The sequence below is a fragment of the Canis lupus genome, chromosome 34 (assembly GCF_011100685.1).
Source record: "Canis lupus familiaris isolate Mischka breed German Shepherd chromosome 34, alternate assembly UU_Cfam_GSD_1.0, whole genome shotgun sequence".
NCBI lineage: Eukaryota > Metazoa > Chordata > Mammalia > Carnivora > Canidae > Canis > Canis lupus.
The window spans coordinates 26,178,304-26,194,909 of NC_049255.1; the positions used below are offsets into that span (position 1 = coordinate 26,178,304).

General features: G+C 42.6%; 1 protein-coding gene across 10 annotated transcripts in view; it reads left to right on the forward strand.

Annotated features, from left to right (window-relative positions):
* Positions 1 to 16,606, forward strand: part of LOC478678 (IQCJ-SCHIP1 readthrough transcript protein) — a 710,941-nt gene that overhangs the window by 661,216 nt on the left and 33,119 nt on the right. Inside the window, exon 1 of one of the 10 annotated variants that reach the window (XM_038583739.1) lies at positions 8,803 to 9,211. The exons of the other annotated variants lie outside the window; for them this stretch is intronic. Within the exon in view, the coding sequence (XP_038439667.1) occupies positions 9,134 to 9,211 (78 nt within the window). The 5' untranslated portion in view covers positions 8,803 to 9,133. Of the gene's footprint in view, positions 1 to 8,802; positions 9,212 to 16,606 lie in introns of those variants that run through there. 10 annotated transcript variants of the gene reach the window in all.

A 16,606-nucleotide genomic window follows, 5' to 3' on the forward strand; every position in this document is an offset into this window, starting at 1 on the left:
TTTTTCCTGTTAGTAACTCTCTCATTTCCTTCAGGTCGTTGCTGAAACGCCACCTTCTTGGGAGGGCCTTCTCTGGACTTAACCCTGTCAATTTCCACCTCCTCAGTTCTATCCCAGTGTTTCTGTCACACTTGTCTAAGTTACTTTTACACTTGGCATTCATCACCACCTATCAGATACATATTTTACATATTTTCTAGTCACTGTCTCCCTCACTTTATGTAAGCTCCATGAGGGCAGGGGTGTTCGTATTCATATTCATCTGCTTTCCCAGTGCTTAGAACAATCCCTCAAGTCATACGGTTGGATATGCCTGCTCTGTGTAAAATTGACTAATAAGGGACACCCGAGTGGCTCAGTGATTGGGTGTCTGCTTCCCGCTCAGGGCGTGATCCTGGGATCCGGGATCGAGTCCCGCATTGGGCTCCCTGCATGGAGCCTGCTTCTCCCTCTGCCTGTCTCTGCCTCTCTCTCTCTGCATCTCTCATGAATAAATAAGTAAAATCTTTTAAAAATAATAAAATAAAATAAGAAAAAAAGGCATTGTAAACATACTGTGGCCATCGTGGTTTCTTATATTTTGATAGCCACTGGGATATCTTTCAGCCTTATTCTAACCACCCCCCCCCCCACCTCACACCCCACACACATCCACCATTAGCCTGCACTGTTTTCATTGTCTGTGGGTCAGAATATCCCTTTGTTTATTGTTAGTTTTCTCATCTATGAAATGGGATTTTCCCTAGTTGACATCTGGCACCGTTCCTGCCAGAGGCCACCTTTCTGCACGAATAAGTCAGTTATGTGAATTAAGAAGCACCTTCTTCTAATGCTCATCAGGGGCTCAGTGAAGACTGTAAAGCTGCCCCAGGAAAACCATGTCTCACTTCATGCCCTGATCATTTGTTGCGAAGGTGTGGTTGTATAATCGATGTACTGCTTTTCCAAATAGGTGATTATTTTGAAGAAGAGAGTCTCACTGCTACCAAGAGCTTGGAAACTTTTGTTCGAAGTGCGTGGACGCACTGTGCTTTGCACAGGTTAACCCAAGGAGGGATGCACGGGGGGAGATTCTCAGACAGGATTTTTCATGGTGGTTTCGTTTTGAAAGGTTCTCACATTGTCATCGTCTCCGTGTACTTCTCCCTCGCAGGATTTACATTAGCCCAGAGGTTACTGAGGCATGTGTTGTCATTTTCAGTTGTAGCCGTGTTAAAAGATAGAGCGATCGACCTCCGTTTTCCAGTCTTGGGAGGAAGCCAATCTCTTTAGGAAAGAACCTTGCCCACAGCTTCATAGGCCTGGCAGCCTGCAAGAGGCCAAATTCTTCTAAATGGTCTCTGAGAGCAGGCTTTGAAATACTGTTAACTTGAAAGCACAAGTTTAGGTCAAGGGGTCCGTTTTGCTTAAAAGCTCCTAAATATTTTCTCCTCTTTCCCTGCAGTTGGTTTTTTGGGGTTAGTGTGTTTATAAAAACAATGACATGCTTTCATCCCTTTCTTTCCATCGCTTAAATTCCTCTATGACCTTAGATATAGATCACACCCTCACATTCTTAGCTACTGTGGGAATGAAGACTTGAAAGAAAAAAAGGGAAATGGTATGTGAATGACTCTCATCTCTTTCATAACATAAAGAGCTGCTTCTTCAAATACATACCTGGTCTTGAGGAAGCGCAGTAGAAATCCTTAATGTTCTCCCATTTTTGTTAGGATATATTCCAGACCCCATTGTGTGGATTCAGGAGCTGACTATCATCCGAACCCTGGACAGAAACACTCCTCCCTCTAAACCCTACACTCCTCCCCCCATATGGCCATCAGTTCTTTGTTTTGCTGTGTGCCTCAGCCTAGAATGTCTCCCACCCACACACCACCTGCTTCTACCTATTGCACGTTGATGCAGCTTCCGAGGCTCACGTGCCGTCTCCTTTGGGAAACCTTCCCCTTGCTTCCCCCACTCAAAATTTCTCCTCAGTGAAAAAAAAAATTTCTCCTCAGTGGACTTTGTTTTTCTTTCTAATAGAACCCATTTACAGCTAGTGATAATCTAAGTCTGTATCCCCCATTAGACAACAAGCTTCTCGAAAAGGATCTTGTTCTAGGTCCCTAGTGTATACATGGACTATGTGTTCAATAAATGTTTGTTGGATTGAATTGCATTTTCTGCATCTGAGTCCCCAGGATCAGGATTGCCCATCCTAACACTAGAGAGAAGCTCAGATCTATGCACTGCAACAGGGAGTTGGTGAAGCTGACCGCAGTGCTCCTTGTATCTGGCTCGTGAACCTCTTGGACAGTTACCAGCATTTCAAACATCCCGTGTGCCAAAAAGGGGGATGTAGTGCAAAGAATGAAATAAATGAGACAGACATCCCAGCCTTCCAAGAGATAATCCATTAAGAACATACCTCTGTACCTATTTCTCCTTCACCCGGAGAATTTTCCCAGGGTGAATGAACCTCATGGTCTGTCCCCAAGCACTTTTTCAATATACCTCTGGGCAGTTGAGACAAGTGCTCATCCCCAAGCTGCCTTTCTTAATATATCAGTTTTGCAAAGTTTCAATGCATCCTTTTACCATATAGAGCAGTAGTTCTACTGCCTTCTGAAACGTGAAATTTTTCTTGGGCGAAACATTTCAGTCCAATTGAAGTGTCATACCCAGCACATAGGGTAAAAGATGCCCTGTATTGATCTTAAACAACAAAAGTAGGGAGTATATCAATTTAAGTAGTACATCAAGATATTTCTTAAATTCTTGCTGGAAAAAGCAGTAAACATGCCAAGATTCTACTGGGTTATTTAATAGTTAACAAAGGAAAGGAAATATATTCTATCCCTACTGACATCAGGCCAAGTGAGGGCTCATTTCCCAATCCGTTCTTCCTGTGAATGAGAAAACAAGATATCAAATTTGAGTTCATTTAAGATTCCACCCAGTTTAAGCCACCCAGTTTCATCCATACCCAGGAAGAAAAATATATTGACCTAACAGAGAAGGGAATTTGAAAGCATTTTAGTGCACTATTTGATACAGGCTTTTAAATATAAGTCCAACAAAACAATGTTCTTAGTCTATAGATTTTTTTTTTTACTGAAAAAAATTTTTCCAGAGTTAATAATGTTGAAGAATACTTTGTCTTCATTATTTTGCCTAGTTGATGTATAGTTGCATTTTTGGGGGGAGGAGGTAATATATATATCACCTTAATTTAATTAAGAAAATAATTCTGGATATGTAAATTCATCTGCACTTGTTTTTAGCCAATATATCTGAAAATCTAATTTATATGTTTTACCACAAAAGGAACACAGTGATAAGTGCACAGATGAAAAAAATCATTTCAACGGGGTTTCATTACGGGCCTGATCTGAAATAGAAATTTAGTACAACACATCATTCCTATTTAAAGTAGCACTTGGGGCTTCAAACATCATGAAACATGATGTTTCAGACATCAAACAATTTTAAGAAATAAATATGCAACACATTTCAAGATGAACATCTAGTATTTACTCTTGGAACGGGGTGCAGTGAGGGATGGGAAGAAAATAGGAACATCTTCCTGGTAAATACCAGTGCATGGATGGTTTTCAGATAGTAGAGACCCCACATTCACATACAGACACACGTACACACACACACACACAATCTTGGGTGACTAATCACAATTCCATATGCAGAAGCTCAACATTAATAGAGCCATAGCCCAATTAAGCCATATCCTATTATTTATTTATATCTTCTATACCAAGGGAAAATTTGAAATCTTGATGTACTTACTATTCCCCAAAGTGCAGTATACAGATGCATCAGAAACTACCAAACTTCCTGAAATAGTGAGTCCTTTGACAAACTACTTGAATTCAGAAGGAAACATCAGAAAGGCCCGTGACAATCAATACAAGAGAGCCATTAATGGGCCAAGATTGCTAAGAACACAGAGAAATGTAATGAGGGTATTAATACTGATCCCACTTGGAAGCTGTGCTGCGGCCATCAAAGTGACTGCAGTTGAGTTTCTTATACTCAGGTTTTCAGCTGGACAGAGAGATCCAACTGACAGAGAGATGCCTGTGGTGCTCAGTCTTTTTGATACGAGTAAACATCTGATATCCTGTCCACTGCCAACTTTTTCACCTCCTCCACCCCATACTCCCAGTGCCATTATTTTAATTGTTTTAGTCTGCACCAAAAAAAGTCTATTTAAAAATTGCCTGTGGGCAGGCGCCTGGTGGCTCAGTCAGACATCTGACTTTTGATTTCAGTGTCAGGTCCTGGTCCTGGAGTCCTGGGATCAAGCCCTACATCCTGCTCGCTGCTCAGCAGAAGGCTACTTCTCCCTCTGCCCCTCACCCTGCTCATGTGCTCTCTCTCTCTCTCACTCAAATAAATAAATAAAATCTTTAAAAATAAGTAAATAAATAATAAAAAATTAAAATTGCCTGTGGGGCACCCCATTGGTGGCTCAATCCGTTAAGCATCTGACTCTTGATTTCAGCTCAGGTCCTGATCTCAGGGTCATAAGATCAAGCCCCACATTGGGCTCTGGGCTGAGCAGAAGTCTGCTGGAGATTCTCTCCCTCTGCCCCTTCCCCCTGTGCATGTGTGCTCTCTCTCTCTCTCATAGATAGATAGATAAATAAATTACCTACATGTTTTAATAGGCTACTTAGCTATCATAGTGAAAAAGCAAAGCAAATTTAGATAACCTTTGCACAGAAGAAAAAAACAATTTCTTTGAAAAGAGATTATAGGTAGGCTTCGGTTTGTATAGCACATGGAGTTTGGATGTTAAGGCTGAAGGCAAGGCAGTGGGATGCTGATGGGTTAATCAGAATGAACTAGAGTTTCCATCTATGAATAGGAAAATCTTTTGACAATGCATAAGTGATTTTTCCCAGTAATGCAGTTAATGTTTTCAGAGTCGATCATTTCCACCACTGGCCGATAATGATCATTTAAAAGCATTAGCTCACGTGACCAGTGCCTCTTGCAATTCAGATTATGGCTTGACAGGAAACTGAAGCTCTCCATTCTAGTCCTTAAATTTCAGGGCAGAGGGTAAGAAGAGGCCATCTCAAGCTCAGGCACTGTGAGTGGCTGTGTGTACATTTTCCAAAGGAAAGTGGTAGCATCTGAGCCCGTGTTATGTCAGCACAGTTCATTTTAGAGAGGTCAGCAGGAAAGAACTAGGGGAAATTATCTGTAGGAAGGACACGAGGGGTTGCTATCCCTTTGTGTTTGAATAGCTACTGCAAAACCATCCGAACATTATGCTCAGGTCTTCCAAGGTGGTCTTTTGTTTGTTCCTTTCCTCTACTCATTGGAACTAAAATTAATTACAGTGTTGATCCCAAGCATCCAAAGTCAGTGTCTTGCCACCATGTCTGACAGTATGATCTGAAATAGAAGGATAATAGCTTATAGTGAATTTTTTATCAAGGTCTGAAGCTGTGCTTCTGAAATTTAAGGTGCATTCAAAATTCCTGGACTCTTTTAAAAATGAAATTTCTGATTCAGTAAGTCTGGGGTGGGACCTGAGAGCTTGCGTTTCCAGTAAGCTCCCAGGTGATAGAAATATTGCGCTCTGAAGGACACACTTTGAGTAGCAAAACTCTCAAACACCGAAGATCGGTCCCCATGGTAGGAAAATAGTAGACATCTCAGGATGGCCCATGCCATTCAGATAGCAGTGGTACAACTCCTTCTGGAAAAGGTCTAAGTTATGAACCTGTCTATGTGCTGAATACTCTTTTAGGTGCAGGTACAAGGTGAAATTCTCCATTGGGGACCACCCTACAAGCTCTTGCACCCATGTTTTGGGGGAGATGTTCTATCAGTTGCCTCTCTGTAGTACTTAGTAGAGAACCACTTACGACAATAAATGGCAAAGGGGTTAGAGGAAGGGAATGGTCTCTAGTACTTTCTTAGTACTAATCCTTGTTGCTGTTGTTTGGCTGGGAAATTTCTATCTTAGATCTTGAGATGCCCTTCTCCAAAAGATGATACATTAATAGTATATGTATGTATATGTATGTATGCAGTCGATATATTACTAGTATGTATATATTAATTTGAATATATATAGTTAAGAGTTCAGTCATTTAACATACATACGTATAGATAAATAGAAAATAGATAGATAGATAGATAGATAGTTTGTATATGGACAGTTGCTGCTCTTTGTCCAAGTGTGTGTGTGTATCGTGTGTGTGTATCTCCACCCAGCTAAATTTAAAGTAAAAAGATGTAGTCGTTAGACTTATATAGTTTTATGTGTTTTACAGTCTTGTAAATCTCTAGATTTTTATGATTTCATCCATGTTAACTCTTGATTATAAAGAGCTAAGTGGACTAGGATGCTAATCTAGGCAAAAGATTGAAATTCCTAAAAAAAAAAAAAAGAAAAAAAAGATTGAAATTCCTGAAACCTGTGGTAGCCTCCAACCCTTCCACTCAACCAGACCCATTTTTTACCTTTTGAACGTAGGTGATTTCCACAGAATATTTCAGTCAAAAAGTACTAATATGAACTACCAATGTTTCCTACTGTGGAGCATTTAGAGGAAACATTTTAAGTAACATACATGTCTCCTCCTTTCGTGTATGTATTCAGCAGCCGTTCGCTGTCCACTTAACGTGTATAAGGCGTTGTCTGGATTCTCTGGGGAAAACAAGATAGATAAACCAAAATCCCTGCCCCCTTAGGAAAAAAAAAAAAAAAAAAGCTTGAAACAGCTGTTGGAAAGAAGCCGTAGCAATGATTAAAACACCATGGTAAACGAGAAAGGAAAATTCACTATACAGTGTGTTAGGTTATGACCATCAGGGAAGGAGCTTTTATTTCATTCCTTGAAGCCTAATCATCAGGGGATAGCGGTGATCCATGCTGGGTGTTCCAGATGTGTGATTTATGAAACGTTTTAGTACGTGATACTCTGTGTGCTGCCAAAATTCTCTCTGTATTAAGCCCTAATTTTTAAAAGCTATGCTTGATTGATTGTGTGCCGTTGCTTCTTACTGAGGCAACCAGCAGGAGGTGGGCCAGCACACCCATTGAGAATGTGAGCCCCAGAAGGGGAGGCCCCAGGTTTCAATTCTGGCCTGACCATTGGCAAGCTGCCACACCGTGGGCAAGTTACTCAACCTCACCGTGCTCTCACTCGGCTATAAAATGCAGTTGATAATATCTACTCCAGGGGGTTTCTGTAAGGACTAAACACATATGTAAGAGGCACATGTAAAGTGCCTGCCAAATAGGGACTCCTCCACAAAGAGTAGCTGTTACTATGTTAACATATGTCATATAATAAGGTGCATAAGTGCTTTCTTCACTTTAATGAACCTCCTTGGTCAGGATTTAATATATCCAGGGTCCTTGAAAGTAGAGAGCATTTTTACCCAAAGCCTCAGCTTTGGAGAATTCTTCAATGTTGGGAACACCCCTGCTGGGGCAACGCTGGGTGGCCAGCATTGCCTTCCAGGCCTGGAAGATATTCTGCATGCACACAGTAGGACCCTTGTCTAGAGTGAGGGCCCTGGAGTCTGGAGGAGAGTAAGATAAGGGGGAGATCTCCTAAGCCCTGCCCAAATGCAAGTGTGGCTTATGAGGGACAACTTGTCATCATACTGTCTGGCAGACGTGCAAGCCATTCTCTCAGGAGCTGAGCTAGGGAGATGAGGGTGGGCTAAAGGCAAGATTGGGATTTGAGTCCAGGACTGCACAGGATAGTATTTGCTTTACAAACATAGGGCTGCAGTCAACTACATTAAGACACATTTATGCCACAAGTCTTCCACAAATTGAAATGTGTGGGTTTTTTTTTTTTTTTTTTAATTTCTGGGGAGAAATGCTGAATGTGAGCGTGTCAAGGCTATCTTGAATGGCATTTTTACTTGAGAACTCTTGTCGTAACAGCATTGAGGTTGGCCAGGAATTCATATCGGAAAATGAGGAGGACATTTGCTGCTCTTTGTCCAAGCATGTCAGAGTATAAGATGGTTTGTTAAACGGTGGCTTGGCCTTTGAATTCTCCTTTGGCCCCTTTCTCCTGCAAACAGTAACTTTTTAAAATAAATAGTGGGAATATTTTTAGTTTATGGTAGTAGTAATTTGATATTGACGAGTATGTGCTTGTGTGTGCACTTCTGTTTGTGTGCTTCTTGCGGCAAAACATCCTCCAGCTGTGGGCCTTCTCCTTCCCTGTATGTAAAGACAGTAAAAAAAAAAAAAAAAAAGCCATGGGAAAAGGGTAAAGAGAGCAGCAAAAAGGAACATTCTCTTTTGTGAAAAAGCCCGCCACTGGCTGGAGTTTTTTTTCCCCACTGACTGGATTTTAAAGAAAAGTTGATGGATCTTTTTCTCTTGCCTATATGGATAGAACAAAGCACTGATCTTGAGGCAGAGGGGTCCTTCTCTAAGATGGAAATAAATGTTGTCCTTTTGCTGGGGCTACTACCAGAAGATGTGATTTTCATATCTGATTTTAAGAAATGGTTGGTTATAGGAAAAGAGGAGGGGAGCAAACATCTGTCGTCTTACAGGTTAGTCTTTAAATTATACTGTTTTCATTTTGTCATGGGATACCCGGCTTTTAAGTCACTACTGAAGTCTGGGAGGCTGGGGTTTTGCATCTATTTTTATCCCTCACACTACCGTGGTTCAGAATAAGGTTGCTGGTTTCCTTGCAGGGCTCCAGTCCACACTCAGCCCTGAACTGGGGAGTGGTGGTGTGTGTGGGGGGGGGTGGGGGGGGTGTCGAATCAGCCTTCCCTTGATTGGGAGGAAGAAAGGTGCTGTGGAGAGAAATCCAGGCAAGATCACTCAGGGGAAGGGGACAGCAGACGGTGGAAAGGCTGGACATTCAACAAGCTGAGTGTCGAGGCAGAGTGAGCCTCAGAAACAGCAGCTGCCCCTGTGCCAGAGCTGAGGACAGAGCAGGGAGGCCGGGCAGGGCGGTGTCTCTGGGACAGAGCAGGGGCAAGGACATGCATAACGAGGCACAGGCTCTTAGCTGGCTCTCCATGGCAGCATGAGCAAGTAACTAGGGTACTGGGCGATTGGCACATCAGCCTATCAGAATTCATGGGAGGTTATTTCTTAAGTGAAATTCTAAAGAGTTAAAGGATGAATTTGGACAGTGATGGAATGGATGACATCATCAGTCAAGAATCCCCATTGGATATGGAGGGGAATTATAAAAAGGTAAGGGGTGGGGGAGAGCTCTTTTGTTTGTAAACAATTGGACCATTTTTCTAACTGGGAGAAAGATCACCCTTGAAGAGTGGCCAAATTCCACACTTAGTTGCCATTGCCATAACATATTCAGGAAAACTAAATGCACAGAAGTAGAGGCATTAAGTTAGAAAGGTTCTTCTTTCTGCTTTTCTTGGCTTGTACTCATTAATATATTATAGCAGTAACTTGAATACATATGTTGTTATTCTGAAGTTGAAACAATTCTATCATGCATTTAGTTGCTAGGCAGTCTTTTTATGTAAAAGAATAATTCAAAAAAATTTTTGACATATATTGCTAGTTTACCTGCAGTAAATTATTACTAGAATGTTTAACCAGTCTTTTAATTTTTTTTAAATACAGAATTTTATTTAGAAACTGTTTAAAGTAGAAAAAAACCCTGTCAAGAAAGACAAGGTGGAAAATGGGTTCCTAATAAAATGGAATTTTAGGGCAACAAAAGTCTAAAAGGCCACAAAAGAGAAATAGCACCACTGTTATTTGAACAATGGCTAGTTACATGCATTTTTTGGTAACCAGTCTTTTAAGTTTGACTTCTTTAACAATGAAAAATATAGTTTTACTAAGAGGAGGGTGAGTGGGATTTTGAAAAATCGATAATTATCTGCTAATACTTTGCTAGCCTTTTCTTTAGAAAGACCGTAAATATATTTTTGGAATGTTTTATCTGGTAATTGTTGGTAATAACAGGCCCAAGTAAAAATAGCTTTAGTTATATGGGTGAGGTCATGAAATTAAACTACAAGTATATGCTTGTCTGTCCACAGAAGGCTAAACTTAACACAGTATGTCCTTCCCCCTTATTGTCCACAAGTCAAGTGTAGGTCACAACACAGTACAGTGTGAAGAATAAGGGTCCTTCCATCATGGACCTGGAGAATAAGACCTCTTTGCCTTCAGAGGCAAATATGGGTAAATACTGCCTCTTTGAGCAGCAAAATTTGCTGCTCAATTTTCAGTTTGATCAACTAGGTCATGAACTTTTTTTTTTTCCCCCAGAGTAAGATCTAGAAAGTTCTATCATGATAGTTTCTTAAGTATAAAAACATGAAGTATGGCATTTTATATATTAAATACTAAATTGTGTGTGAGTGTGGGGATGTTTTAAGTATGTACTTTATTTCTTAGAGCAGTTGACAGTAGCTTATACTCTTTTCTTCAGAACCCCAGACTTTAAAAGAGGTTTAAATGACCTGCCATGTTGCCCTATGCATTTTTCTTCCCCAGCGCTCCCCAAGAAGAGAACGAGTGCCTAAGGTAGTAAGTGTGCAGAATACTAAAACTCTGACACCTCTCAGTTGCCCCCTCCTGCGAGAAGCAGGTGTGCAAAAGTGGCAGAGGACACTCAGCAATCATAGTGGGTCGCTTGCCAAGCCCTGTCAACCCGTTTCTCATGTAGAAAAGTGTAGGTCAGTTTGCACTTAGGAAAAATGAAAGACATACCATGGCCACTGCAGTAACAACAGAGTAATGACCACTGTAGTTTTTTTCCCTCCTTGGAAACTGAGAGAGCCCACATGCCTGGAATGAGCAAGCGATGATTTGCAGGCAACCTGATACAGCACTGACTAAAATGGCAAACATGTGAGGCTCAAGTGGCTTTAAAACATCACCAGCAACAAAACAGAGTTGCATTGTGTAATTCTTTATCGAACTAAGGCAGCAAAATGCCACCTGTGATTTCAGGAGAAACAGTATCTAATAGGTTAGTACAAAAGACCACTAGATGAAACTACTAGGTGTGTAGGATACACAGAGATCAATCTGTATTTTTCAGGCCCCTAAACATGGGAACCAGTCTCTTGTCATTTCAGCTTTTTAACTACATTTCCCAAGCAAAGGGCTTGCAAACTAAGGTACATGTTGGGTACTCTGAAGGCTTCATTATGTTAAAAAAAAAAAAAAAAAACACTATTGGTCATTTCATCAAGAACTTCTAGTGAAGCAGAGCAACATATGCTTTCTTTAAAATACCAAGAATAGGAAAACAGTTACCTAGTATAGAAAAATCACTTTTCCTAATTCATATCTTCCTTTTCTACATTTTTCTCTCTAATGTTTTTGCTGTTTGACTGGGTAAAAAATTAAATTAGATGCCATAAAGCAGTGGTCTGCAGGCTTTTTGGCCTTGGCTCCATCAGCATAATGTTTCTGAGCCCATACACCTATTTTATTCATAAATTATACATATATAGATATACTGTAAATGTATATTTTGTATGTATAAAACCTATACACAAGTGGACATTTTTAAAACAAAATGTTTCTAAATATGAAAGTTTTAATAATTTCTTCTTTCACCTCCTGTCACTTTGAGGTCAGCTGTCAAAAACAGTTGGAAAATTGGTATACTCCCGCCTAGGTACAATACAGTTTCCTCTGCCAGTCACACTAATAAATACCACATGTGTGTAGGGATTATTTTGCAAGGTTGTTTTAAAGTCAGGCAAACAGCCTTCAGGGGGAAAAGGTCACCTTCCCATGTCTAAAATTAGATTCCACCTTGGCAAAGGAAGGAAAAGAGTACACATCTGTTCCTATTCCTTGGGGGAGGCCCTGATGGTGAAAAAGATGTTTCATTAAGGACCTCTGGTTTATTCAGGAGTAGTTGAAAAATGGTCCTCAACAGAAAGCAGCTCTTAGTGTATGGGGAGGAAAGGCTGCCTTGTGGCAGGATCTCAGGTGTGTATGTTGGGCCATTATCGTCCTGCCTCGCCCTGAGCAGCCTCTGACCTTCTGCTAAAGCCCCACACAGCCGACTGTCCTCAGGACCCCCGTTGCCACCCGGGGATCCCCATGCAGCCCGGGATCTCTGTCCCGATTCCTCAGCTGTCACCCCTAAGAGCCCCTTCACGTCCCTGGCATGGCGTGTGGGGCCAGAGCCACAGAAGGGGGCCTGGGCTTTGCCTCCAGGAGCTTGCAGCCCCAGCGGGGAGGCACACAAATAAGCTGCCATGGGATCGATGCTGCCCGGAAGGATGTTCGGATCCAGCGTGCACCTGGGAGACGTGCATGCAGCCTTGGCCGGCGCAGGACCCAGGCAAGAGCCACCGTACGCTGAGGGGAGACCAAGGACCCAGGCTAGAGCCACCGTACGTTGAGGGGAGGCCAAGAAAGGAAAAGAAGACAATTTCACCCAGAATGCGGCGAAAGGCTGGCCGCCACTTGGTCCCCGGGCAGAGCAAGCCCAGGACGCTGCTGTGTCCCCAGGCTGCTGCTTGCAGAAGACGGAGCTGCGGACGGGCCGCGTGTGGCCGAGGAGGGAGAGGCCGGCTCGCTCGCTTTGTTTCTCCGAGGTGCTGTCTCTGGTGTCGTGCATCCAATTATGGTGAAAGATTGGGGAGGAGCCCGTGAAAAAAATTAAAAGGCTGGAAGGAACAATATTTAAAGTGAAGCCACAGCTGCGCCTCATGTTTTTTTTAAAAGGTGAATGGAAATGACTGCTTGAGATAAACTGCAATAAACAGGAAGACAGAATGCCAGCTGCCATTCCAGACAAGAGCTCTGCCCTCCCCACACAATTAGGAGGAAAAGCAGCCGTCGACCTCCATTAACCCTCACGTCTTCCTGCCTGGAAGGGCTGGATACGCTTGAAGAACCCTGTGGAGCTCCTGAACCCTGGAGCCTAGCCTCACCTCGGCCACCTGGGGACGATCGTGCAGCTTTCTGGGCCACCGTCTCCTTTTCTTTCAAGGGAGGAATTGGCCTGGTTGGTCTCAGATGCTATAAATATAAAAATATTAAAGCCTCTTGGCTCCTGGTTCAGAGTCCAGGTTTCCATCCTGTCACCCTGTTAGCACACCTCCATTGGCCAGCCTGGTCAGGGATGGGCTGTTGCAGGTTAGCTGGATTTTCTAGATAAACAGTACGTGAGTTACCTATCCGGGGTGGGGGTGGGGGTATTTTTTTTGAGAGAGAGAGAATTCTTATATATGAGATGTAATTCACATATCATAAAATTTGCCATTCCATACTGTACATTTTGATGGTTTTTAGTATATCCCTAAGTTTATGCAAACCCCTGCTAATCCCAGAACATTGTCATCACCCCCAGAAAGAAGCCCTGTACTCATTAGCAGTTACGCCTAGTTACCCCCTTCCCCCACAACCATTAATCTACTTTCTTTCTTCATAGATTTGCCTGTTCTGGACATTTCTGGCTCTTTTACCCTTTTCTGTACTCTTTTCACAAGCTTATCCCACCCCTCCCTTTAATGTTAACAACAGCTACCATTGAATAAGTTTCTGTCTGGGCCAGGCACTGCGCCAGGCCCTTTCTATACAGTATTTCATTTAATCCTTAAAACAACTTATAAGATAGGTATTAGTATCCCCCCCCCCACCTTTTCTTTTCAGAAAAAGAAACTGAGGCTTAAAGTGTTTCTGTAATTTGCACTAGTAAGCATCAGAGTCAAGATGTTAACTTGGGTCTTCTTGACACCAAATGCCCTGAAGTCCCTGCCTCCTTCCTGGTCATGCCTGTGTCTGGCTCGCCCGGATCCTAAGTCCACCCTGATGTGGGAAATTGAGGACATCAGCTTCCTGGAAGTTGACGGAGGTTGCACTGTTTCATAACCATGCAGTAGGTCTTTTGAACCGTTGTGTTCTCACTGTGATACTGAATGACAGTGCTGGTTTTAAAGACTTCTAAAATGTCACCTGTTAGAAAGAGTTCCCAGACAACACTGCCCTGTGTTAAAAAGTAGTCTCTGTAGCCAATCACATGAGAACCAGAAAAAGCTCAAGATGCTTCCAGCAGGGGCGCCTGGGTGTCTCCGTCAGTTAAGTGTCTGCCTTCTGCTCAGGTCATCATCCCAGGGTCCTGGGATCGAGCCCCAGTTGGTCCCTGCTCAGCAGGGAGTCTATTTCTTTCCTTCTCCCTTTGCCCCTCACACGCACACTGTCTCAAATAAATGTCTCAAATAAATGAATAAAATCTTTAAAAACAAAAACAAGATGTTCCCAGCAGTTCCTGTTTTGGATATACCACTCATAGGGGAGGAAAACTTTAGTTTCCAACTGTATCCCCTTAGGGCTTAATGTGAAAGGCTTCCACTACGCAGTCTCTGTGGATTGCACCTGGGGCTCCTGTTACCTTCACCAGAGTTCCCATTCAGCCAGTAATTGGCTACTAAACTTCAGCCCTAGGTGTTAGATACCTTTGTTCTGGTCCTTAACAATTAAGAGTAGTCAGGGATGTTAGGGACACTGCACAACAGCACCTGTGCCCACCTACTTCCGTTTATATTGCCTCCCCATAGCATGAAGAGAAGGAATGCAGTCAATAGGCAAAACGTCCTTAGGGTTAACTAATTTTAAACAAAAATCTATACCCTCTGGACTAGCATCCCCACACTTTTAATGTCAAGCAGGTCTCTGAACTAGGTATCAGAAGACCCTGGGCCCTACAGTATCTTCCCCTCAGGTGCCCATCCTGGACTTTAGGTCTCCAAAGCCAGCTCTCTCATGAGTACTGATGCTGAGCAAGCCCAACCCTGGCCTCAACACTGCCCAACAGCTCAGCCTGACATCTAGTCCAGAGCTGCAAGGATGCAAAGATGAGAGATTAGACAGATCGGTGCAAGGATGCAAAGATGAGAGATTTCAACAGCTTTTCAGGAAATCTTTCTGGACTGATTAGTTTAAGTGTCTGACATGGAAAATATCAGAAATACAAAAGGAAAAGAAAACGTCCAGAGAGTATCCATTTAGTAATACAATGGAAAGGTAGTAGGTTATTTAACTTCTGTTTCCACTAAGAATTGAAAAGGTCTTCCCAGGGGTAAAATCAGATGCAAACATTTGAAAAAAAAAAAAAAAACCTGCACAGTACTTTTAAGCATTTGACATCCAAAAGTGCACAATTATTTTCTTATAGAATGATTTCATATTTTGATCTTGTGGCAAACCCATGGTTGTTTCAATAGAAAAATAACTGATATCAGCATACTTGTGTTTTCTTTTTTGTTTGTTTTTAAGAAAATGCAATTTGCCTAATGAACAAATAAGTTCTATACTTCTGGTTCCCAATGTTTAAAAGCCTCAGACTCCTCCACAATGGAATGCTGCCTGTAAATGTTAGAGTAAAGCTCTCTTCCTTACGAGCTGAGGAGAGAAATAAGAGTGACTTCTGTTTTCCTAAAGGAAGAGTGCTTTTCCACAGGGAGCTCCAGAATCCCAGATGCATTCCCTGGTGGATGCTGCTAATGGGGATGAGGCTGATATCACTAGGCAATAGATTGCACTGAAGCGAGGGCTTCATTAATTGCTTCAAAACAGGCATCCTGGCAAGGCCGGGCGGCTACAGATGAAATCCACCTGGATCCAGAGTGTGGCCATCCACATGGAACAGCTGTGTGCTCAGTTAGGGAAGAGCCGACTCTGTGTTCCATCTAGCTACTTGATCTGTTCAACTGCTTAAAGCCGGGCTTCTCAAAGTATCTGAACCAACAGCATCAGCAGCATCTGGGAACTTGTGAAAAAAATGCATTTTCTCAGCTGCACCCCAGACCTTCTGAATGAGGAAAAATAGTCTGTGTCTTTACAAGCCCTTCAGATGATGTTCATGCATAATCAAGTTTGAGAACTACCAGTGTAAAGAAATTTGTGACAGAGAGAGGGCCACTTGGTACGCATGCCCGGCCTCTGCAATTCTCCACTTGGCATACTGGTGTTCCAGCAACCTCCTGGCATCCTGAGTTTCTTTATGGGCCATGGGGGATCAGCTTATGGAATAATGTGGCCCCAGTTCTTAGGAGGTTTTTCCTCAGTGGTGATTCACATGCACCCTCAAGTGTGCAAAGCACTGACCAGCAGCAGTTGAGCAGCGCAGAAAGGAGGATGCCAGGAGAGGTATCTTCCAGGATCAGAAGCGAACTGAGTACTGAGAAGGTTAGCATTGTAAAAGCACATCCAATAATAAAGGGTTCTGTTCCCTGAAGCAAGTGGAACTGGGGAGGAGGGGAAGGTCAATCCAGGGAAAAGATGGATGACGGGAAATTTGGGGGAAACAGTTTTCGTTCTCCTCATCCCACAGCTGAATCCCATTCAGGCCAGGTTATTTCTGTCCGCAAGCTCACATCTGCCTTTATTCCCATAGACCGGTATGCCATTCACATCAGCCAGGTCCTATGATTTTTCTGGACCAAACTTCTTTACACGTCTTCCTCCTTTGGGAAGTTTAAGGAACTCCTTCCTTTTCATCAGACAGGCCCTTTCCGGCTACATGGGTTTCATCATCTCTGCAGGAGTCAGAAGGAAACATCTGTTTGCAGTGTCCTGAGTACCAGCTGAGTTTAAGTTTAGGGTGTTATTTCCCAAAGTGTGCTCCTGAGAGGCCCA